Source organism: Achroia grisella, unplaced genomic scaffold, assembly GCF_030625045.1.
Source record: "Achroia grisella isolate CSIRO2021 unplaced genomic scaffold, CSIRO_AGI_Agris_v1 utg3600, whole genome shotgun sequence".
Lineage (NCBI taxonomy): Eukaryota > Metazoa > Arthropoda > Insecta > Lepidoptera > Pyralidae > Achroia > Achroia grisella.
In genome coordinates this window covers 589,818-617,378 of record NW_026712819.1, presented here as the reverse complement: position 1 = coordinate 617,378, position 27,561 = coordinate 589,818, and the positions used below count along the sequence as shown (strand labels likewise).

The following is a 27,561-nucleotide window of genomic DNA, read 5'->3' as shown; positions in this document are numbered from 1 at the left end:
ACTTGGCATGTCCCGTCCTTGCTACTAGCACAAGCTTAAGCTGTGAAAAAGAAAATAATAATAAGTTGTAATGGTAAAAGTGTGGTAAAAAAAGTAACAAAAGCTGAAAAAATGCGACAATAGTGTAAATAATAAGTGTATTACAACATTAAAAGGAGATATAGAATATATATGTAAAAAACAATAATCATATTGATTATTATAGCTTAAGCTGTAAAAAGAGATAATAATAATAAGTGGTAATGGTATGGTAAAAAAACCTTTTATTTCCATATCTATATTTTAGGATATACCTTTCAAATTAAAATTCAAAAATCATTTATTCATGTAGGACCTTTTAGCCGCGTATGAACGTCAAGTTTTTACATTATAATTTTTTTCCCTACCGTCAATATATTAATTTATAATGATATTTTACAGTGCTATTGCTGTGGCGGCACCGTAACTTGTGACACGATGCTCAAGGTAAGTGCATCATTTTATTGAAATAAAAATAGAAAATCATTTATCAAATAAACTTACATTGAAGCACTTTTGAATAGTCACATATTTTTTACCGTTCAAGCTGTCTCATCACAAAAGGAAAGAGCAAGAAACTTGCGTGTTGCTCTTTTAAATAATTTTATTGTTACTTTACATTTTAAGTTGAAGTGTGTGAATACAAACTACCAATTAGCATTAAATACTCAAATAGAGAAAATATTAAATATACAACCAACTGGTTGAGCAACTAAATAAGAGGAAATCAGTCGTAGTGATTAGGGCAGACCACAAGCAATGAGTGCGCCCAATGAGTTATTTTGTATTGATATTTTTTATATTGAGTTATTTTAATGGAATTGAAATGGCAAACAAGATGCGGCCCGCCTGGTGCTAAGCGGTAACCGTCGCGTACAGGCTACATACACATTTATTCTTATAGAAATTAATAAATATATGTATCAGTGATTTTATAGATCAAGAGCAAACTTTAGGAATTGCATAAAGAATCTTAACACGTTAATTTTTGAAATATCTTTTAAGAAATTATCTCAATACAGAACTTCCTGATTTTTGTCAGTAGTAGATCCATCGTTTTTATAATTAGAAACAAAACATAATAGTATAGAATGTATATCTATTTTTTTAAAACTCTGATGTTAAATTTTGCCTTTACAATTATTATTTATATCTTTCCTTTTTCAGTGTTTATGCTGTCGCTTCTCAAGTTATGATGTGAGTACGTTTATGTTTTTGTTGTTTTTTGTAACTAACTATACGGCCCACCTGAAGGGTGATCTCCTATATATGTAAAGTAGCGACCCGCATGAGTGTACATGTATTATACATATAAACCATCCTCTCTATCTATTAAAGAAACCGCTTCAAAATCCGTTGCGTAGTTTTATAGATTGACGCATACATAGGGACGGACGACAGCGACAGCGACTTTGCTTTATACTATGTAGTGATGTAAATATAAGTTAGACTCCATATTCCGCAATTAGCCTCTCATCTGGGCCGTTGTGCGTGTAGAGCCGAGACTACTAGAATAGCCAGCCAAGCTCTTCCCAAACCGCAGAAGCCTCCTGCTGTCTTCACAGGCTTCACGGAGCGACCTCACCATTCCGAGGATTTGTTTTCTTTGTGTGGCCACTGCAAGCACTCCAGGATTACGTGAACAGCCGTTTCTTCGGCTTCAAAGCAGCCCCTACAAAGGGAACTGTCAGTAGCACCTATTATGTACAGGTGTTTATTTAAGGGACAGTGGCCTGTTATTGTCCCTATTATTATCCCTATATACTAGCCTTTGCCCGCGGCTTCGCTCGCGTTAATTCATCCCTTTAGGGGTGGAATTTGTCAAAATCCTTTCTTAGGGGATGCCTACGTCATAGTAGCTTTATGCATGCAAAGTCTCAGTCCGATCGGTTTAAAATTGACAAAGTTTCATACAAAGTTTCATCCCCTATTTTATACCCTTGGGGATAGAATTAATCAAAATTCTTTCTTAACGAATGCCTACGTCATAATATCTACCTGCAAGCCAAATTTCAGCCCGATCCGTCTAGTGGTTTGGGCTGTGCGTTGATAGATCACTATGTCAGTCACCTTTGAGTTATATATATTTAGATTCACACAGCTCCATCTACCGAAACTAAGCAGAGTTTGGGTTATGGGTTGTAAACAACTAATATATTTTTTTTGTATTTATTTTAGTTGCATATATTTATACATAATATACATAGACAATACTCATTTCAAATCAAATTTTATATTTAGCATATATTGATCCAAAAATAAATAAATTGATTGTGTGTATCATGTATAGTATTTCCTATAAACTAACTTTTAATTTTTCAAATTTAACAAACTGTTTTAAATCGTATCATTAAATAATTAAAAATAAAAATAACATACAATTTAAATATATATATATATATATATATATATATATATATATATATATATATATATAAATCAGTACCTAAACTGAAATATCTTATTGGGTTATCTATATTATTAATTGATAAGTTTTTCCTTTTTTAGGTTCCTGAGTTTCAACGAATACTACTTAGATTGCAAGTAAGTTTTATTGATTAATTTTCTAAATCTCTCGACGAATTATCCGTCATTTGGTAAAGATAATTTCTTGCCTAATAGAATTATATTATATTGTTTAATTCCTATACTATTAGCATATATGAAAACATAAACAAAAGTTTCTAGTTCTGTTTGTTCGGTGACCACGCTACACTAGCCTACCAAGCTACTAGAATAATTATATTTTTACCAATTAGGTGTTCTTTTATTGAAGTTATTTTTTTAACAAAATGGAATTTTATTATTTTGTTTAATTCCTATACTATTAGCATATGTGAGAACACAAATGAAAGTTTCTAGTTCTGTTTGTTTGGTGACCACGCTAAACTAGCCTTCTAAGCTACTAGAATAAGTATATTTTTACCAATTAGGTGTTATATTGCTGATGTTAATTTCTTACCTTTTTTTATACTACTATGGTGGCAAACAGGCATACGGCCTAGCTGATGGTAGATGGTTACCGCAGCCTATGGACGCCGGAAACACCAGGGGTGTCACGTGCCCGTTGCCGACCCAAACTTATGTGTTACTTAATGCAATTATATTATTTTGTTTGATTCCTATACTATTAGCATATGTAAGAACACAAATGGAATGATTTTTTATGTAAATTTGCGTACAAAATTATTATAGGTACATATGAACATACAAAGGAAAACTGCGATTTTGTTTTATAATATTTAATATAATATATTTTATTGTGCATTTCTTCTACTGATTACCCGATATTGATAGTTGCTCTTATTCGTATCTAAACATTATATTAATTTAATAATATTGTTTTTTACAGCAAGATATTATCAATGCAGAGGAACTTCTGAACGAGGCTGTTTTGATGCGGAATTTAAAAGACGTATGTACACTAAGTAATGTAAACTATGATATATATATGTATTGATAGTTCCATATAAATGTGTATTATTATGTATTAATATAACGATAACTGCCGACCTCGGTGGTACCGGTTTAGCACACCGCTTTACTTCCGATGGTCGCGGGTTCGATGTCTCGCACGGTGCAAACATTTGTATTCATGAGTATGATTGTTTGTATCTATCTGGGTGTTTTATATGTATAATATGTATGTATTTACTAAAAAATACTTAATGGTTAAGTCAGACAGACAGATTTCACTATGTGACACCTCATCCTAAATCTAACCGTTTAAGAGATATTTAATGGTTTTTTACAAAAAAAAATCCTATTTTCGACTATTAGCTTAGAAATTTTAAAATATGCAAGTCTTATTATTACTATTATTTGATTTTTACATGTATAATAAGATGCTCTGTAACCTTGTCAACCAATATTACACGTAAAATGAATAAGTAAGTCGTTGTAGACGATTAAAACTAAAAAAAAATAACGAATATTTGTAATAGTTTTATTCTTTAATGGATATCTGAAAAAAAAATATTATGGCGCCTGTTCCGCAGATGGGCTTACAAATATCTACGTTTCATCAGCTATCTGATGAGGTATAATTTTTTATTTTATTTAACTTTAATGCACACAATACAATATATAGTACAGTACATTTGGCGGACTTAACACCATGCGGCATTTTCTACCAGTCAACCATAGGTGGTGCAGAGAATAATCGTTGGCGGTGCAAAATTATAAACGTAAACAAAATGCAACAAAATAAAACATTAATGATAAATGATGCATAAGCCCTTAATGGGAATAGGTCGAGTTAACCAGCAGCAGTCTTCAACAGCAGCATTATTATTAGTATTAGTATTCAATATCTAGAACTCAAAATTCTCACACTTTTTTATTTCATAATAATTAAACTAAATTTTTGTTATATAAATATGTAGTGAAACTATTTATGACTGGAAAAATGTATTTAATGGTAAGATGGTAGAGAGTTAAGTGACATAATATAATTTTGTTTTTATATTTTTGATTATAGAATAGAAAAAACCTGTAACTATATTAATATCAAAAGAGTTTTCTCAACAATTTTCACCTAGGGAATGTAACTGATTGGTCTTCATACAGGTCATTATAATGACCTAGTAAGGACAGCAGTGACATAATGTTATATTGAGACTTAAGTATTATATTTGTTTCTTCTTTCTTTTTTTTACTCGATTTTTTTTTACAAGCCAGTATGTCCTCTAGATTAAAAGTTATTTTAACCAGTAACCCTGTATATCTAAACAAGTGGTCGGAGCATCCGTTTTATGTACAAAATCAAGTTGCCATTATTGAAATATTACAGTGTGCTGTATAATTTTATAGCCATATCTCATGCTTTAGACCAGAAAGCAGCATTTATAGCAAGCTACTCGGTGTCAAAACTGGGTAAACCAGAAGTTCACACAAAGACAATATTATACAAATTAAATTCCATTAGTTCTTATTGTGTTATTCTTGCATTCGAATAAATCACTTTTGTTTTCAGATAAGCAACTACATAGAATATTATGGCATATCTGAATATTCCAATGAATTGCTGAGAACACTGACTAAATTGGCCTGTAAATTGAAGACAGGAAACCTATGGCATACAGACACGATTGCTATATTCTCTGGGTACCCGTTGGTCAACACGGTAGACTGGTATTGGTCCCTTCATTTTAGGACTACTGACAGTCTTAAATTTATTAAGGGTACAGTTTCATATAATATGAGTAAGTTATTATAGCTGTATTATATTGTAATATATATAGTTATATTGTAGTATATATAGTTATATTGTAGTATATATAGTTATATATGTATATTGTAATATATATAATAAGTTCTTTCATTGTTCTTTCATTTATAATATTACTAGCTACCCACCTGTAAACCTTCCTTTTGAATCACTATCTATTAAAAAAACCGCTTCAAAATCCGTTGCGTAGTTTTAAAGATTTAAGCATAGGGACGGACAGACAGCGACAGCGACTTTGTTTAGGAAGACGAAGGTTTATATATATAATACATGTACACCCATGCAAAGCCGGGGCAAGTAGCTAGTACAGAAATATAACATTGTAGGCAGGCATGTTGCTGTAGTAATTATGATGTAATGGTATAATATATTTGTGTTTAATAATTATTGAATTTTTCTGCAGGTAGAGTCGATAACGACTGTCTTAAAATGGGCCCCAACCAACGTTATTACAAATTGAAAGGCGATATTGAACGTGCATTGTTAGTCGGTTTTATTGTCCTCAGAAATGGGATCGTTGAGAAAATGTTTTATTTTAAGGAAAATGATATTTGCTCCATTCCTTATCCCATACAGAATGATTCGCTAAGATATCGCAGTGAAGTGAGTGGATTGTTATCTTTTATCTATATATATAAAATGAATTGTTTTGCGTCAGTCTCGCTAAAACTCGATCGGCTGAACCGATTTGGCTAATTTCAGTCTTTTTAGGTTTAAACGGTGATAAAATATGCAGAAATTGCATGTAAGATAGTAAAAACATCTATTTTATTTTGTCATACAAACTGTTGATACTAGTCAAGCGTTCAGAAATTTATTGTGTAACTAAACTTCAAGAAACCTTTGACATATGATTTGATTATATAATGTTGAGGCGGAATGGAGTTCGCAGAGTCAGCTGGTATTTATTAATAAAAGTCGCGTCAGCCTCTCAAATAGTGTTATAACTAAAACAAACAAATTAGAGCTAAAAATAAAATTTAATAAATACTTATTTTCGTCATAGAATAATGTAATATTTGAAGTAAAAGTGTAATGGTACTGAGGTAGAATATGTGAGAAGTCTGCATACCTCAGAGTCACCTATTTCTGCCGCAAAGAAGCTTTCTTTGCAGGGTTAAACGGTGGGATCTTCACTAATATTATAAAACCAAAACGACTCTTCAAGTCTTTTTGGTTGTTTGAACATGCTAATCTCAAGAACTACTGGTTCGAATTGAGAAATTGTTTTTGTTGGATAGTCCATTTGTAGAGGAAGGATTTAAGCTATATAACATTACGCTACGACCAATAGAAGCGAAGCATCAAATGAAATGTCTATGTTTGTACTTGTGACATTATTTGAACGTAGTTGAGTAGTTTGATATCCTCTTGGATTTTGGCATAAAAATATGTTATGCACTTCTTTTACTTGACTGGTACCTATGGCATAAATTCTGCTTAGATTTTAGTTGAGCATGTTAATGTTATTTATTTATTTAATATATACTTCTAATTTTTAACTTATAAATATATTTTAGGTTCATTGGTATTCAAGTACAGACAAATGCATGTGCTGTGGAGAGAACTATCCATCGTGTAATATGATATCGGTGAGTTTCGTGTTTTTTTATTTTTCCTTTCAACTTGTGGTCGTCACATATAACATATATATTGCACTTGTAGTGCAATGAAGTATATATATTATAATTTTTATTTTTATACAAGTTGTTCCAAAAGTCCATTTAAATTTAAATTTCGAATAAAATGCAAATAACGCGCAGGAATGGCGCGCATATGGAAACATTCTTTTGGAATTCAGTCTCCATGGACTTGATCGGACCGTGCTTTTTGTATGCGTGAGCTTTACTGCAACAATGATTCGGCTACCATTGCGTGGCGTACATTTCAGGAACATCGCAAATTGCGCTGGTTTAGTGACTGTCCTAGTGTTTAAACGATTAATAATTGTTCCCAACCAAGGATATAATGGACGGAAGAAAAAAATGACGTAGTGCTAGAGTCGGTTTGTGAAAGTTTTACGCAGACTAGTCGTAAGCGTTTCAGAGCGTTAAACGTAAAATATCAACGTTACAGCAGATTTTAAAGATATCAAATTTCATCGATACAAAATTCAGTTAGTACAGAAAATAAAAGATACTGACGCTGCCAGTAGACTACATTTCGTAAATGAAATGATAAACCGTTTGACTTCGTTTAACAACGTGTTATTAATGAGGTTCACTTCCACGAAGTACGTAATTCCACGAGTAGCAAAAACCCACAACTCAAACTTCAAAGGCCCTTACATAGCCAGAATTTGGGCGACTAGGTCAGGCATGGCATCATAGGCCCATACTTTTGTGAAAACGAACATGGTTACACGGATACTATTACTTCGCAGCGGAATGTGGCAGTCATTGAGATTTTTTTTAGACCAGAGTTGCAGAATTTGCAGACTTTAATACCCTAATATGGTTTCAACAGGATGGCGTAACTGCCCATAGGTACCTTACACCGATATGCCCTTCCTCCGTGAATTTTTCCCTAGCAAAGTTATATCTCGAAGAGGAGATTTCCCTTGCCACCAAGAAGTTTGGATCTGTGTTCAAAAAACTTTTTCTGAAGGGGTTACCTTAATGTCTACGAAACAAATCCGAGATCAATAGATGAGGTTAAATTAGATAACAATATAGAACTTAAATATAATATCCAATCAGAAATGTCAGTTATTACAGAGCTTACTTGCCGCGCACAGACCGAAAATTTTAGTCATCGTTTACAAGGATGCCAAGAACGAAATATTTGGATGAAGTTATTTTTAAAAAATAATTCCCCTTTTATGTAAATTACAACACAATAAAATAATCAAACTCTACATAGTTTTATTTTTATATATTTTTCAGTTCAAAGGACTTTTGGGGCAACCTGTATTTATGTAAAATGGACAAAAAATGACCATCAATGACCACCAATGATGGCAAGTGGTAACCATCGCCCATATATTATCATGATAGTGATGCTTGTTGCTCAGTTTGCATGGACATTCGTATACATCATCTATTGATGAACAAGTGACAGTGTCACGTCTCACAGACATACAAAGCTATACTCTGGAGTGTTATTTGGAGAGCTACATCTGGGGTTCTGGATGTAGCTCTCCAAATATGTTTTTATCATTCACCAATCTACGCAAACTATTTAGTACCTTTTTTCGTTTTAGTGTAGTTGCTGTTTAAATAACAATAGCCAGATCTTTGGCGATATTTATAATACGTCAGCACCAAAACGCGTAAGTATAAATTCTTTTATATTTTTTTAAAATAAAATACTAATAAAGATATTTCAGATGTGAGTGAATATTTTGGTTTTAATTTACTAATTCTTACAATATTATTATGTTAAGAATTAATAAATAATAATTTGTGATCTAAATTCAATTTTAAACACTTTAATTATTAGTGTCAAATGGCAGACCAACACAGGTAGGACCAACAGAGGTACCTCCTTATAAATTCAAAAGAATTATATTTGGGAAATGGAAAACCCATTTTGTTAGTATATCTCATTCTAAGGGCATTTGGTACAAGACAATACAGAAAGAACCTCCCCGGGTGCCTTGGTGCAATTATGTGAAGGGTACACGTTCTTACATTGTAAGAATGCATAGACTCCGTTCTGGACATTATCGGCAAAGTTTGCATACCTGATAAAAAAAAGCAATTCACAAAATTGTATGTGGTACAATAGAGGATGTATATCATTTGCTGATGGAGTGTGTCAAGAACGAGAGTCTACGACATAGAGTAACGTCAGACCATAGAATAAATATATTAGATGATGATGCCATACAAACTGTTTTAGCCGATTCTTCAAACGGTGCGGCTAAGGCAATTTGTTCACAGGTGAGGTAATGGAGTGATTAGTTTTAGGGTACAATGGGTCTGGCACGTAATTAGATGGTACAAAAGTCACTAAATTTGAAAAGAAATAAAAAAAAATTATAATAGTGTTAATTTTTTCTATAAATTTGACGGCCTCGTTGGTCTAGTGATTTAGCACACCACTTTCAATGGTCGAGGGTTCGATTCTCGCGTAATACAAAATATATTTCAGATGGCTCTGGAATCACAGTATGAAAATGGTATCGCAAACATAACATTTCCACAAGACGTGAAGGGCAAATATGAGATTATGGACCAATTAGCGAAATGGGCATGTGAAAATGATGAACAGTATCCAATATTCACTGAAGATGTAATTGTATATAAAGAAAACGCTTATGATGTAAAGTACACAGGCAGCCATTATGTTTGCGATATCACATACCAGCAAGGAATATTCGATGAAGATTCTGCTTACTGTCATGGTATATTCATACTTTATTACTTATTTTAGTATTAGAAGCAAACTAGTTCACAATAATCATCAACACCAGTACCTAATGCAGCAGTAATCGTACCATTAGGTACTTACAACATAGAAATTAGAACCAATATAGATCTCTAATCAAGTACCTCCGTCACATCTATTTTGATGTTTATGGTAACCAATTTAATGATAAATAAGAGGATGAATCTGGTACCCAAAATACAGGGTAACCTGGTTAAAGAACAATGTGTAATATGCAAAATAATTAGGAAAAAATAGTATTCTTGTCTTACTTATATTATTAACCGGGTCTTAACACGAACTAATTCTAAGCCAAATAATATCTACCGTTTACCTTGAATCACTATATCTATTTACAAAAACCGCTTCAAAATCCGTTGTGTAGTTTTAAAGATTTAAACATAAATAGAGACGAACAGACAGCGACAGCGACTTTGTTTTATACTATGTAATGAAGCTTGAAAGTCGAAATAGACAATAATACTAGTAATTTTTAAACTTTTATGTTTAATATACATTATTTATATTATTAACCGGGTCTTAACATGAATAATTTTATGGCAAATAACGTCGAGAGAGGTAAATACCTTTATTTGCTATAAAATGATTCGTATTAAGACCCGGTTGATAATTTAAATAATATTATACGTACTTCTTATCGAAATCTGATAGTAAGATTATTACCTTTACTGAAAGCAAAGTTAAAAGAAATAAATTTATTTTTAAATAAGACATCTTAACTTACATTTGCAACTACATAATATTAACTAATATTTGACAATAATTTGGGCCTATTCATATTTTTTCAGAACTTGGCTGTTCATACTTACAACCAATTCCATTGCAGACCACATTATATTCAGACAGATCAAAACGGCGAGACATGAATGAGGAACTAAATTATGAATATTTTATATTGGTTGCTCATTTATACCGCAATAATATTAGTGATTATCCAAACTTATTACTGAAGCAATTTACTTATGTCGAGTGTAAAAACATCTCCGAATCAAATATGTTCTCTTTTCTTAGTAGCACACAGGATTTTTATCATTTCCAAGTAAGTATTACTCGATATTACTATTATTATATTACTTACCATATGTTCATAGCTGCTCGTATGAAATACCTATTAATAGGCGAAAGAATGATTTAAATCGGTCAAATAATCGCTAAAATAGCACCCTGTTCATTTGAATGAATGGCGGTCCTCCACAGTGAAACTTCTAGAAACTTTTTGCCTAACACAACTACATTCAGAATCATTTTCTATCGCATATAAAAGAGAATACACCATCCAAGCTTTAATGTTAAATAGGTTAGACGTAGAAGTATTTCATGAAATATTGGCAGAACCAGCTTCCGATGCAGCCAAGTTATTGTTCTGGATGGTATCATATTAGATTAAGTTTTTTAGTTTATTTTTGTTATTTAGTATAGGTACGATGGGATTGTTATCGTCACATTATGTGCAGAAAAATCAAAAAAAAAAATAAAGAGAAAAAAAAAAAATTCATTTTCTATAAATGGTATTTACGAACCGATACGATATCGAAACCTTCAAGAAAATAGTTCATTTCTTCTTAAAAGTCCGGCGACGCAGTTACTCTAGTGTTGTAAACCCCAAGCTCGTTTGTCCCCTATGCCATATATATGTTTCGAGTTCAAATCGTCATCAGCATAATTTCAGGTTTGAAGACGTTCACTGCTGAACAAAGGTCTTCCCCAAAATCTCAATCTCCACGATGAACGGTCTTGCGGTGCTCAATCCAACGCCATTCAGCGATCTTGTACACCTTGCTCGAGGTCTTCATACGCTGCGTCTTTCGCGGTCACCACTCGAGGATTTTACTGCCCCAACGACTGTCTGTCCTATGAGCTATATGCCCTGCCCATTGTCAATTCAGTTTCGCAACTCTTCGGACTATGTTGGCCACTCTGGTTCTTCTACTGATCTCCTCATTTCTGATACGATCACGCAGAGAAACTCCAAGCATAGCCCTCTGAGTTACTTTGAACTTGTTTATGAGGTCCATAGTTAGCGACCACGTCTCTGTGCCGTAAGTTATCACTGGCAACAATCATTGTTTATCAATCTTCGTCTTGAGACATTGCGGTAATTTAAATGAAAAGATATATCAGAGCTACCCAAACGCTGCCCATCCGAGTTGTATGATGATTGACTTCTTTCTCAAAATTGAACTACCATAGTCTCCACGCCATGATCACGATGTCGTCGGTAAATCGAAGGTGATTAATGTACTCACCGATAATGTTGATGCCCAATCTGCTCCACTTATTTTGAACACGAAGCCTTTTCTTTGAAATAGCGATTGAGACGGTTCTTAGATAAAACTTTGAGGTTTTTTTTGGCGAGTTTTACTTAAAATCTTTAATAATTACTTTATGTTGAAAGTGGAAGTAAATTATTTATCTAAGAAACTTTGCTATAATAGAGAATAATTTATATTATTTCATTTGTTTTTACAGGATCGCTGCCATGGAAACCCTGCTGTAAGTTTTTATAAATATTTCATATTACTTTATTCACAAATGTAACAAATCTCGTTACACAACAGCATGTCAATAATACTGTAAATAACGTTGCTATAATAATTGATTAAATTATTTATATAATTAAAAACTATTTAATAATTAGCAGACTTTGTAGACGTCTGCAGTCTCATTCTTCCTGTTTCATTTAATGAACAGCTAAAAAAATAAATTTCAAGCATCTATCTTTCAAAATGACGATATTTCATACTACCCTTCATCTCCCTTACAACCCTTTTTCTTTATTTATGTTCAATCTATAGGCTAAAAACTAAGGTTCAAGCTTCTAGCTTTTAAAATAACAATACTTTTATAAAAAAATTATCTACCCTTTCAATCCCTTACAACCCTTTTTTTTAATTAAAAAGTAGCCTATGACAGACAGAGTTACTTTCGTATTAGTAAGGATGAGATCTTTAAAAATATGTATTTTTTATATTAAACTAGCTACTGGCCCCGGCTTCACACGGGTGTACATGTATTAATATATAAACTTTCCTCTTGAATCACTATATCTATTTAAAAAAACCGCATCAAAATCTGTTGCTTAGTTTTAAAGATTTAAGCATACATAGGGAGGGACAGACAGCGACAGCGACTTTATTTTATACTATGTAATGATAAATATGTATTTCTTTTTCAGTTTAACGAGCTGAATTCCATTTCTGGAAAAATAAATGTAAGTCTTCTACATTTTTCATCGAGGTGATGGTAATTCATAACTTAGTAGATAAATTAAATGATTTCACGAATTCTGATGTGTAAGTAGCACTAATAAATGAATGACGACTGAGGCTTTGAAGCCGGCTACCGCAATGGAAACCCCAAGTAGCGCCCGTGACTTGTGACACGGGTGTAGGTTTAAAAGGCCCTTTTAGAATGCATTAACACTCACCTTCACTACTTGCAGCTTCCCCCAGGCCCAATTAAGACCGGGATAAACCCATTCCTAATACTATTCACTTTATTATCCAAAACACAACCAGCACGCTCTGCGCTCGTCGACTGAATGCCGCGGCTCACCCAACGAAAGACGATTATTCGTATTTATAGACCAAAGTCAGTGTAATAAGTCGGTCTATAAATAATAGATGGCGCTATTTACAATAATTGTAATAATCTTTACATTGAGTACTTCATTAGTACTAAACACAAACTACCTTATTTTAATATCTTTTTAAAATATCGGATTTTTTCTACAATGTTGATGTGAACCCTAACAGATGTCTACTCTATACTGTAAATAATAGGAGATAAAACATCAAATTGCCGTTCTGTACTAATAAATACTTTGAATTGACATAAAACCTTCATGGTGTGCCATTTTCGACTTACGAATTAACAAAAAATGTTTATATGGTTAATTTATATGCGGTCAAAGTAAGAACGACGGGTATACTAGTGAAATCTCTCTACAATCTTCTTAAAGTTTTTGGCCTGTCTGGACATCGGCTCCTATCAGATTAGGGTAGACAGGGAGAGAAACTCGAACGTGACGGTAAGGTTTGACGTACGTCAGCTAACTTTCTCCTAACCTTTAACCTAAACCCAGGTCACAACGGCCAGGAACTTCCCGGAGTTTCCCTCTCTGCCGCATGATGGACCCGGCTCCCTCATGGTCATTTCATGGAATGCTAGGAATACCGTCTCATATTACACTCAGAATTTAAGATCTCTTCCCACCCTTGTCTACTCAACGTCACTCTATATCTGCCTTCCATAATGGATATATAATTAATGTATGGATAGCCCATTTTTTTTTATTGGATTGTTTTGGCTATTGTCAGATGTTTGTAGCACCTGTAGCACTGCGACCTACATAGATCTATTGTGCTCGCCCTTTTTCTAAGTTCGCTGCCTAGACCCGTCAGGGACAAGAATTGAAAGATATTCTTAGGTGCGATGGTTTTTATCTCCTCGGGAAAGAGTGTAAACTTTATAAAAGAGATATTTCGACTATGCATGAGTGGGCTACAAACACATAGGATGTGTAGTGGCGTTTCCTCTTCAGTTGGGCAGAATCTGCAGATTTTTGTCGTGCAGGATAGCCCATACTAATCTTACAAAATAGTTCTAAATACGATTTTATTAAGATTATGTTTTTGTTTACTAGTAGCAGCAATAAGAAAATATTAAGCAGCCTATATTGTTTACAGCTAGAATATTTGAATGGCGTTTCCGACTACAATTCCGTGAGCAAATACTTGAAAGAGGTAAGAAATATGTTTAAATTTATTTATACAATAATATGTATATTTGATATAAAATATATATTCAGAGTACCTCAGTCTCATATATTTTAGCCGACAAGCAACCTGCTTTGTATGATGAAGTTAAAGTTAAGTTAAGTGGCAGTTATTAAAGTATAAAACGTTTGAACCCTCATGAATGACAATGTTTCAGTTTGTTGTTATTTTCTAATTCCAATTAGATAATAAGGTACATACATACATTAGGATAGTGATGGAGTGTTATTTCTCTCTATTGTAAAATACTGATATATATTTTTTAAACAATAATATCTATAGAAATATGGTGGGTAACACATCATTTACTGGTATTTTAGGGATTACAGTAATTGAAACACTGTCTAGCCTTTTTGCTCGGTCGGCTTTTACTCCATGAAGGAAGATGCAAGACAGAACCGTGCTCTTATTGAATATCTTACCGTAGATAACAACATTTCATAGATATATACCAAAGATAACAATGTTCCACAGATACATATATTTTTCGGATGCTTATCACTATAACTTTACAATATCCGCACTGAATGCAATTATATCGTTCTGTATTTCTGCCTTCAAACAGTTGTTGTCATTTTGCTTACGTGACAGGCTTTTGTAGGTACTGTAAGCGTCAATGAGCTGCCTTAATTTATAAGCAAAGAGCTATTTACATGTACTGAAGAAATATTATTGGGAAATATTTTGTTTTCTCAATTAAATTTATGCTACCAAGACTTGAAATTGATATATAATGTATATATTCAGTCGAATTAGCTGTTAGACTAGAGTAGTAGTGGCATTTGATCGCCATTAGAGAAGGTCGTGACGGTAATCAAGTTTCCACACCGAATATTTGTGGTCTCATACTAATTGTAGCAGAATTAAACAAAATATAAATCAATTTTGAATTCGAACACAAAAACTATTGCCATTCACGGCATGGCAATAGTTTCATGTTCGGGACTTTCATTTAATGTTAGACATAGACACCTATATAAATACCTATGCATTGTAAATAAACTGGCTTTAAAAAAAAGTAATTCAATTGAGTTTCTTGCCAGTTCTTCTCAATTGCATCCATATACCGAACTGGACGGTAGGGAAAAAAATTATAATGTAAAAACTTGACGTTCATAAGCGGCTAAAATGTCCTACATGAATAAATAATTTTTGAATTTGAATTAAGTTGTAATATATAACGGACTACATTAGTACATTGTTTTTTTATTTCTCACTTAATTTCAATGGGAAAGTAATAATTTTACCATTATTTTTGACTTTTCAGGTGGATCTGTATATATTGGACAATTTTGAGATAAGGATTTTTAAGTATGAATTATTGAGATTAATATCAAGAAATGCCTGTCAATTAGGACCAAATTTAGGACTGGTTTTGTGGTCGACAGATGCTGTAGTTGCCTTTGCAGGGTATTTATACGCCGACGAGGAATATTTAGCACTGGATTTCACGACATACAATATTACATTCACACGAAGTACGTCTTTATAGTAACTATGTTAATATATGCATCATTTGTATCTGATACTCGCGTGGCCCAAGAAATAATCAAATACCTGTAATGGAATATTTCACAAACAGTTCACACCGTTTTTATAACTTATATTATACTAGCTGTCGCGGCAAATGTTGTTTTGCCATATAAATTAATAACGCTATAAAAAAAAAGGGTTAGTGATAGAAGGGTGAAAATTTAGGGTTGTATGTATTTTTTAATGACACAATATAAAAATATAAATAAAAAATTTTGCTCAAAAAATAAAAAATATATAGTAGGGGTGGACATCCCTTACCATTTAGGGATATGAAAAATAGATAGTAGCCGATTCTCAGATCTATTGAATATGCATATTAAAATCCATAAAAATCGATCAAGCGGTTTGGGAAGAGTATGGTAACTAACATTGTGGCACGAGAATTTTATATACATATAAGATATACCAAAGGAATATATAAATTTAAAACATCAGTTAAGTCCATATGACTTGAGCAAAGCCTATTATTCACTAAACGATTACTTAAATAACAAACGTGCAATAGTTGCTAATGCACGGGAAGTTCAATTAATATTAGACATAAACACTTACATAGTGTAAATAATATGACTTTTAAAAAAAATAAAATTAGTTGAGTTTGTTGCCAGTTCTTCTCAGTTGAATATATATACTGAACTGGACGGTATGGAAAAATATTGATACAAGGAACTTGACGTTCATAAGTGGCTAAAATGTTCTACATTAATAAATTATTTTTGATGTGATTTGATTTGATATACTATATTTAAAACAGTATATATTAAAAAACTCACAAATGCACTATTCAATTTCGCTCCAAAATCTTTATTCACTTTTATAGGTTATTAGCTTTTGCCCGTGGCTTCACTCGCGTTAATTTATCCCCTTAGGGGTGGAATTTATCAAAATCCTTTCTTAGGGTATACCTACGTCATAGTAGCTTTATGCATGCGAACTCTCAGCCCGATCGGTTTAAAATTGACAAAGTTTCATACAAACTTTCAACCCCTGTTTTATCCCCTTGGGGGTAGAATTACTCAAAATGCGTACGTCACGCATCCGCTAAGAAAGTTTAAGCATTAATTTATCCCGTTAGTGGTGGAATTTATCAAAATCCTTTGTATGGGGATGCTTACGTCATAACAGCTACCTGCATGCCAAATTTCAGCCCGATCCGTCCAATGGTTTGGGATGTGCGTTGATAGATCACTATGTCAGTCAGTCAGTCAGTCAGTCACCTTTGAGTTATATATATTTAGATGAAGTAATTTCATTCGTGTACTTTATTTCTCAGGTAATATAACCATGGATTGCCTCAACATGGGGCCGTATCAGCGTCTTTATCAATTTGAAAATATTGCGGAAGATGTTTTTCTCGTCGGATACATTGTAAACCACAATGGAAAAATGGTGGAGTTAATGTTTTACTTCAAAGATGATGACTGTTCATTACCTTACCCTGTAACGACACGTACCCTCACGTCTCGCAGTGAAGTAAGTTTATTATCAAGTACCAGTAGGTTGTTGAAATAATAGTGAAAAAAACTGGTGTTACAAATTATAAAGTATTTATTTATTTAAACTCTATTGCACCAGACAAAGATACACACAAAATGATATATTACGTAAATTGATACAAAACGCGGTCTTATCGCTAAGCAATCTCTTCCAGACTACCAGTAGAGAAAGTAACATTTATTGTACATATGAACCTTCCTCTTGAATCACTCTTATCTATTAAAAAAATCCGCTTCAAAATCCGCTGCGTAGATTTAAAGATTTAAGCATACATACATTGGGACGGACAGACAGCGACAGCGATTTTGTTTTATACTATGTAATAATGACTAGCTACTCGCCCCGGATTCGCACGGGTGTGCATGTATTATATATATAAAGCTTCCTCTAGAATCACTCTATCTATTAGAAAAACCGTTGCGTAGTTTTAAAGATTTAAGCATACATAGTGACAGACAGCGACAACTACTTTATTTTATACTATGTAATGAAGATTGTGGATATTTTTACTGGTTTATATTTACATTTATATAGTAGTTCATTCTATACCTTTTTATTACAGTTCCTTGTTAAACTACTTTTAAACTTGATTTTTTAGCAATAGAAAGATAATCTATGAACTCATTTTCTAGTCGAATATTTGTAAGATTTTTAATCGAATATTTATAATAGGGGATTTAACCAACTTATAGCGGGATTATATGTATTTAATTTATTTGTATTTGTATACAATTGTTTTGTATTGGAGGTACTAGTTTAGATACACCTGAAACGCAATCGTTAGGGTGAGATATGAATAGAATAGAATAGAATAGAATAGAATAGAATAGAATAGAAAATCATTTATTCAAATAAACTTACATTGAAGCACTTTTGAATAGTCATTACATTTTTTAATCTACCGCTCGTTCGAAAAGCTGTCTCATCACAAGAAGAACGAGCAAGAAACTTGCGTGTTGCTCTTTTAAATAATTTTATTATTACTTTACATTTTTAAGTTTAAGTGTGTGAATACAAACCACCAATTAGCACTAATTCTATTAAATACTCAAATAGAAAAAATATTGAATATATAACCAACTGGTTAAACAATTAATAAGAGGAAATCAGTCATAGTGATTAGAGCAGACCAGTCCCTACAAGCAGCACCCGTTCACGAGTATGACGGATGAGCCAGCCATCACTGCGCTCGACCATATTTTAGGGAGCCCAATGACCCGGCCCACCACGCCGCCACAAGTCTGGACATTTTAGCATGGTAGCAGTACAGGGTATAACATCTTCGGCCTCGAACATTTCAATTAGGCGTACCACCACATGATGGATGCTAGTGATACTGTTCCCATATACAGTTACAACTTCAAATAGGCCGTCAATTTTGTTTGCCAATGTATTATAGTTACAAAACCTTTTTGGTTTCAGCGTGAATGCGCAGCCCTGTTCAGTGATGAGGTAGCAATCCAGGTAAAGTATGCAGTACTGTAGCCCATTAGATATGTTTGTAGCACCGCAGATAGGTGGCCTTCAAGCTATATATATATATATATTATTTTATATATTTATTTAGAATCAAAAACAGGTTCACAATTAGAAAACTTATTTACAAACTTTTTTACATTTTCTATTTTATTATAAACACAACATGCATGATCACAAATTATATTAATGTATTGAGATATGTGGATCGCATGCAAACTAATATATTTTCTACTTATAATTATGATTGCTGTATATATATGTAGTAGGTTGAATGAGGAAGTGTTACTATAGACACGAAGAAAATTGCATTTGTATGTGTGAAAGTATGTTTGTACATATGTGTGTAGTGTGTGTGAGTGTGTACATAATGCAGAAGAGAATTGCATGACTGATGTATAGAATTGAAGCAGTGCAACCAGCCTGAACATTATAGCATATATATGTAAATATATCGGATTGTCCGCTGCAGAGGCACTGGACATCATTGCACTGCTGCAGACGCAGTGCATCTGGACGTGGACATAGATATATGAATTGAAATAATAAGAATATATATATATGCAATCCGAAATAAATTAATAAATAGCAGCTAATATAGGGTTGCCAACTTTTATTAGGAATCAGATATTATCTCTTAAGTTTATCTGATTTCAAAGGAGGTGAATACTTAGATGACGACTTATAAAAAGACTATTATTTCTTTTATATTTTTACATTGACGTAAGGACAGACAGAGATATTATTATTGTTATTGAACGGTGGATTTGATAGTGAAATGGCAAGTGAGGTGGCATAGCATCTTAATTTTCAGACATAGCAACATATTCATAGTACAACACACTCATACCCCACAACGCCATCTTGTTAGCCATTACAATTGTATACACCTAGCTATCTATATTAATATTAAAATATATATTTTAATTAATTAATTAATATTTATTAACATACGAAATGGATTGCAGCAAAAATATCTGAACCACGAATTAGATAAATCTTTAGAAACTGAAGTACCGATTTGGAAAATGAAAAAAATTGTTCGCGAGGTAAATATGAATACTGTATTTTTTTTTAATGGATGACAATGGAATGGTGCAGCCCCCTGCGCTAACGGTTTTCGCTGGCGGGGCACCAGTGGAGGGTGATAGGATGAACATGAGGTCAGGTCAGTTAGCCCATCGTGACAAATTCACCAGGAATTCATCAGGATGGTTTCCAGGGGGATCCGCGTGGAGGTGGAGGTGGTAGAGTCATGAATCCACATTACTACCAATCACTTTCCCCCTGTATATTGTATTAAATTTTTTTTACAAATTTGACGACGATCATTGTGTAGATGTTACTTCAACACACCGTTACTTCTTCAAATAGTGGTCGTGTAGATCAGGACAATTCAAATTTGATTGAAATTATGTATGCTGAGAGAAAAAAAACCATAAGAGTAATTTCATTTTTGGATGTAAAAAATTATTATTTTATGTTTATTTTTAATTATGATAAATTAAGTTTAATTATATGTACATTTTATTTGCTCTTTTTTTTTCGTTTGTTGTTTACTTGTATTGTATTTTTTACATTGCACTGAATAAAATATTTTTCTTTCTTTCTTTCATATGAATTTTTTTCGGGGACTAAAATGTACTAATTCAGTTAAGAAAATTTGTGATTAAACAAATATCCATCGATTATATATCGATAGTGAAATTTGACACTGTGTTACCAAAATCGTTACAGTATTTACATCAAAGAATAGTAAAGATCAGTTGATGATATGACAAATACACAACTATTTCATATGAATGTCAAATTCTTAGGAGATATGACGAATTCAATTTTTTTTTTAATTATTTATAACTATATAGCGGAGCTAACAGACAGTTTTTATACGAGAAATACGAGGTGGCGCAAAACATTCCTTTAAAACTCCTTGATAACGAAACAATCGTTGTGTACTCTTAACACACGTATTTTGTAGTTAACGAAGTTTTCATTATAATGCAATATAATATTCAGGTAAATTCACTTTTGGACAAAAGAGACGCGAATATAACAGAAGATTTACTGCTTAAACTCGACAAGTTGGGTTCAAAGGTTGAACTTAAGGAGGAAGTATCAACAAGTACTATAACTGATAATGTTGCTATTGTAATTTCCAACCCTGCACTTGATCGACCGAGAGGCATAAGGATCGCGGCAGAAAAGAATGATACGTTTAGAGAAGACAGTTTCAGTTACATATCAGGTGAGCAGAGAAGCAACAATTTTTATTCTAATAAATTTAATTATTTAACTGTTATATGTAGAGTGCAGATTCAGATTTTAATTTAGTGAATTTGTAATATCAAAAAGTACAAAGTGTTAAAAACTAAGGTTGGTAACTTAACTTACTTGGGTAAATTATGTTTCAAAATAATTACACGCTTGTATACTTGCAAGAGACGTACAAAATTATCTGCACACTTATATTTTGTATTATTTCGATTTATAGGTTATCACTTCCAATAAAGTAAGATGTTGCTTTATTTCTTTGCTTTCCTATTTTTTGTGCCTAATAAATATAATCCTATATATTATTTTTTATTACAGGCAGTAATTACAGTCAATATTTGAACTCTAACGTGAGCAGCACAGTTGTATTATTGCCACCGTCTGCCATAGACTCACCGAGCCGTATTAGCTTTGTCGTCTTTCGTGATAATCGTGTATTTCGTGATTTAGCTGGTGATGTTGTGGTCAATAGTCGAATTGTAAGCGTCAACATTTACAACTATACAAATTTTGACGAGGGAGAGGTTAGTTTATTTACTTTACTTTATTACTTTATCTTATTTGAATAAAGATCATTTCTATTTATATTTCTATTTCTATCTTATATATAAAATTCTCGTGTCACAGTTTTCGTTCCCATACGCCTCCGAAACGGCTTGAGCGATTCTCATGAAATTTTGTGACCGTATTGAGTAGGTCTGTGAATCGTCCAACATCTATTTTTCATCCCCCTAAATGTTAGGGGTGTTCCACCCCTAATTTTTTTTTTATTTTAAGGCAAAACAACGTTTGCCGGGACAGCTAGTTTCTTATAAAATTCCTACATTAAATCTCTTGCTATGAGGTTATATGAGGTTATCACATCAAGAAATTTGATGAAGGATTTTTTGAAATAAAATCTGAACTCAACCTTAACAGTAAAATAGATAATATGTTCAGCAGTTTAATCTTGATAAAATAATAAACAGGCCGAGAGATTTTCTAAACGATATATAGTATTGTTAGAATTACCTCGCTGAAATTTCTATTAAGGTCATAAAAATTAAATGTTTAACTATTAAGATTCTAAAAACCCAATTTAATATAGAAACAATTATTTTAAAACTTCATTTCTATCTTATTTTCAGGTTATAGATATTTATCTTAATCCATCAAGTGTGAAACCAGGTCGAAGAATTAGTAGAGCGTGTGGGTACTGGAAATTTGTAGAAAATACCACCGGATATTGGGCGACTGATGGCTGTACTTTTCACAAAGCTACTATACCTGGACATCTAGATTTTTGCCGATGCACCCATCTTACGCATTTTGCAGAAATATTAATTCCTCGTTCAAGTTTTTCTAAGACCCATGAGGTTTTCTAAGTTTTTCTAAGACATAAATAGCTCTATATTTTGTTAAATAAATAGGTATATTATATTTTGAAAAATCGGGGAAATTCCACAAATAAAATATATTTACGCCATGAGGTTGTTCTCGAAGTACTGTCAGTAGTAGGATGTATTTTATCTATATTTGGATTGACGATTATTGCAGTCACAGCTGGAGTATTTGATTCTTGGAGAAATGATTTCAGTAATAAAATTTGGCTTCAATTGTGTTTGGGAATTTTTTTGATCAATGTTTGTTTTTTAGTTACCATATTTGCTGAATTCGAGGAAAATAGTATTTGGTGCATAGCTACAGGTATAACTTTACATTACGCGGTTTTAAATTCTTTTATGTGGATGGTAGCAGCGGCTATAAGTTCATATAAAAAGTTAGTTTTAGTATTCTCAAGCGATATATCTATACCCAAGTTCACAGTTTTTGCTTTGATAGCCCCTTTAGCAATTATAGGTCTACTAATTTTCCTTTACCCTCATTCTTATTCACAGCAATTCAATGAGAAGACTCTCAGTGGAGCTTTCTGTTATCCTTCAGGTTATGGTCTTCTAATAACTGTATACATACCTATTCTAATTATGTTACTTATAAATTGGACATTATTTGCTCTGATACTCAATGCTATATGCAAATCCACAAATATACGTAAACACGGTAGTCGTTCAAGAGATGCATTACGAAATGCTGTTGTTAGCAGTCTGTTAATATTTCTGTTTGGTTTGCCTTGGATTGCTGGTCTCACTGCACAATTTATAATAAGTGCTTACATCTTTACAATAACTGCAAGTCTTCAAGGATTTGTGTTATTTGTATTTTTTATATTAGCTAACAGAAAGACAAGAAATCTATGGATTAGAAAATTAAACTTGGACAAGTCTGCAACTGTTACTTCGACTGATATTTATACAAGGTCGGGAAGAAGTAAAGATAGCGAAAGCAGTTCTCACGAACTTAAACGGTTGACGTCTTCAGACGACCCCGCCATCGCTCCTAAGACAAGAGTAAAAGTGATCCTAAGTCCCAGTAATGCGTGATAACCAGACAAATTTTTGTATTGCAATTTAAATACTATTATTATTACAAATATTTTAAAGATTTTAAAAATATTTAGTTCTTCGATACTTAATTATGCTTACATATACATACACGGATAGACAGTAGCAATTATTCGAACAACCTCATTGGTCTAGTAATAGCTTATCGCCTCACTTCCAACGGTCGCGATTTCGATGTCTGCGAACATTTGTAATTATGAGTATGATTGTTACTATTGGTCTGGGGTTTTCTATGTATTGCATGTAGTGTATGTATTAATTAATTTATACGGGTACATTTATATTTAAGTAAAAGATTGTTTGAACTCGGTCTAGTATGTTTTTGTATTATTCTCTCTACAGAATAGATACGATATATGATATGTAATGTAGATGTTTCGATTTCATTGAACATATTAATAAATGTACATTTTTATTGTAAAATGAATATGGTTCTTTATACGTATTGGGTTTTGTTACATTGTCTGTAGGAAATTTATTTTATCGGTAAGTTGTTTTAAACCCGCCTTTTGTTAAACATTACAAAATGTTCCTGTTTGTACTTATTTTAATCTTACTAGTATTTTTAAACGCGATTATTTGTGAGTATGGATGGATAGATGAATGTTTATTACTTTTCCACGCAAAAACTACTGAACAGATTTGAAGAAATTTTACAATAATGTAGCTTATACATCGGAATAACACAGTACAGCTATTGTATAAATATGTACATTACCATGTGCGCTGTAGCTGAGTGCGGGTGACAGTTTCAGTAACATTTCATTTCACTCTTGAAAGTTTCCGGCAAATTTGAAAATTTGTAATTATGACTTAGTATTTTAGCTGTACCACATGCGTAATATATTAAATCATTAATAACTGTAGTAACTTAAATTTAACCCAGCCAGAATGTTCTAGTCTATTAATAAAGGTAACTGTTACCTGCACCATGCTACAGTGCACATGGTATAGTGGTGGTTGTGACCTCATGTTCATCCTATCATCCTCCACTGGTGCCCCGCCAGCGTAAACCGTTAGCGCAGGCGGGTGCACCATTCCATTATCACCCATATTAAAAAAAAAAACTACATACGGGTGTGCATAGAGCGCTATCTTTTAATTTTAGTGGAAACTACGACACACGATATATTATTTAATGAATAAATTATGATAAAATGGTAATTTATAATTTATTTGAAAATTCAGGAAATGTTTTGAAAATACTGAAGGTATTTTATTTATTTATTTATTAAAACTCTTTATTGCACCAGACAAAGAAAACACACAAAATGATATAATACATAAACTGATATGAATGACGATACGATGAAAAGGCGGTCTTATCGCTAAGCAATCTCTTCCAGACTACCAGTAGAGAAAGTAACATTAAGATAAGAAAATAGTAGGTGGTGCACGTAATGAACATAAAGATACATTTGTACATAAATATATCTATTAATATATATAATAAAATATAAAGATACGTAAACATACATATACTTACATATTATCAAAGGAGTTTCTACTCTTTCTTGGATATTTTTCTTAGCTTACTTTAGCCTACATATTTAATTAACGTGCTCTGTGAATGTCATTCTAAATTCTGTTTGCACTTTGCATTGACATTTTTTATTGTAGAGATATTTTCAAAACATTTTTTTTTTATTCAAATTGTTTCTACTCTATTTATGACTCTTTTTGTATTGTACAGAGTCAGTTTTTGATAAATTCATAGTTGTATTCTTCTATTTTTAATAATTATGAGACTCAAAATTTTATTTACATTTTATTATTTAATTTTATATTGCATAATTTATTTTAACTGTAGATGTGTGACATTTATAATAATGTCACTATTTTTATATAAATAAATACAATAAATGTATTTTGTTTAAGTCATTGTTTTATTATTACGTAGAAGTTTGTCTGTGTGGATGGATTCGATTCTCATTCTTCTACTAAATATGCATATAAAATTACCTAAAAATCGGTCAAGCCGTTTCGGAGGAGTATGGTAACTATGTGTGTGATATGAGAATTTTATATCTTAATAATATTATAAACGTGAAAATTTGTGAGTATGGCTATGTTTGTTACTTTTTCACGCAGAAACTACTAAACGGATTTTGTTCAAATTGTACAGTGATGTAGCTTATGCATCAGAATGGCATATAGGCTATATTTTTTAATGAAATTTATGTGTTGAAATGTGAAACCGCGGGCACAGCTAGTAATATTATAAACGTGAAAGTTTGTGACTATGGATAGATATTTGCTACTTTTTCACTCATAAACATCTGATTGGATTTTCATGACACTTACCAATAATATAGCTTACATCAGAATAACATAGACTATAAATTTCCCGTGAGCGAAACGTATATACATTAATGTAGATACTGGATGGCTTTAAATGGAAGGCGGATTTGAAGTCGTCTACATGAGTAACTATGTCAAGCCTATCTCTGATGATAAGGAGCTTGCATTGTCAAATGTACTCCAGAATAGGATAATCTGGAAAGTATTAGGAACACATGGATGCCACGGCCGTCAATATACATGTATAATGCTGCCGGCCACAGCTGCCCTTTACAGCTTCATCAAACGATAGGGGGCGAGTACAGATGGCACTCCCAAACTCGCGGTTTCTGAAGGACAATTTCCTGTTTAGTCTGAGGGCACCACTAGAGTTCAATTCCCGTTTGAATTGGACGAGGGATCGATTTCGTTGGTACTTAGCCTTAAGGATTATCGCTGTCATTTGCTTGCTGGTCTAGTTACCTAAAATAATGTCATCTGTTTGATTGAATACATGTCTTTGTCTCTATCTAACACTTCTGCTGTGAAGCTATTGTACAAGCTGTGATTCATTTTGAAGACTCCTGATACATTAATCTATTCGCCTGGTACAAGCTTTGATCCGTTTTGAGGACGTTAAATGCGTTACTCTTCACCACTCTAGATCCTGTAAGAAATATACCGTATGCTTCGTACCAAGCGAACAGAAATACAAGCTGCCTACTAATAATATTTCCCTTTAATAATCTGCGACTATATTCTTATGCTAAATACTAGGCGAACAGAAATACAAGTAGTCTACAACGACATATAGCGTTGTATATTTTTATTATTGAAATACTAAGTCAATATTTTATTATATTTAGTACCAGGCGAACAGAAATACGAGCAATCTACGACAAACCGTTGTAATTATTCTCGTATTTATTTTTAGTAAGTCTTGCGAATATATTCTTATGCCTACCAGGCAAACAGAAATAAAAGGTGCCTACAACAACGTATTCAGAATTCTACTATTCGTATTTTTTTAATTTAGTAATGACAGTCAAATGCAAAGTACCAGGAGAACATAAACACAAGGAGTGAGAACTACGGAAATATGTCTATCTCATTTTAATCGATTTCATTAAAATGAGATAGATAGATATCTGAGCATTACCATTAGCACTCATTCACAAACCAGAACGCAGGCGCCATCTGAATCCGATTTTTGTTAAACATTTTTGATATATTTATTCAAACGTACTAGGCGAACATAATTATAAGAAGAGTATAAAGTGTTAGAAAGAGAAATCGATTAAAACGACAGTTAATATTCCTAAATTTGTGCATTTAAGAAATCCGGTTTAAAACAATAACTATGTTTCACATACTTTACACATTTTGAGTTAAATGTAGAATTACTAATAAGTTAGAGATACCTACAAATATCAATTAAAAATAAGTAAGTAAGTTGACACTAATTCAAGCTTACTTTTTAAATACCAGTTTGTAATTTTTATAACTGATTGCAAGAATAAATTAGTAAAAGATTTGTAACTACATGAAATATTGTTTTGTTGGATTACATTTATAACTAGCAGTACACGCGACTTCGTCCGCGAGGAATTTGACTTTATTTGTGTTTACACATTTTTTCTAA

General features: G+C 32.5%; 1 protein-coding gene across 1 annotated transcript; it reads left to right on the top strand.

Moving 5' to 3' along the window:
* The first annotated feature begins 17,238 nt into the window (after positions 1 to 17,238).
* Positions 17,239 to 22,217, top strand: LOC131843993 (uncharacterized). The gene is made up of 6 exons (XM_059192782.1): positions 17,239 to 17,427; positions 18,874 to 18,915; positions 19,896 to 19,976; positions 20,944 to 21,172; positions 21,517 to 21,722; positions 22,167 to 22,217. Exons 1-6 carry the CDS (start codon positions 17,239 to 17,241, stop codon positions 22,215 to 22,217), a joined length of 798 nt encoding a protein of 265 aa, XP_059048765.1.
* The last annotated feature ends 5,344 nt before the right edge of the window (positions 22,218 to 27,561 follow it).

Bases quoted from the DNA above. Each gene is read 5' to 3' on its own strand.
- LOC131843993 (XM_059192782.1), top strand. From the start codon at position 17,239: ATGGATTGCCTCAACATGGGGCCGTATCAGCGTCTTTATCAATTTGAA. The intron at 21,173-21,516 runs GTGAGCAGAGAA...TTTTTATTACAG, and splicing joins CAGTTTCAGTTACATATCAG to GCAGTAATTACAGTCAATAT. The intron at 21,723-22,166 runs GTTAGTTTATTT...AATAATAAACAG, and splicing joins CAAATTTTGACGAGGGAGAG to GCCGAGAGATTTTCTAAACG.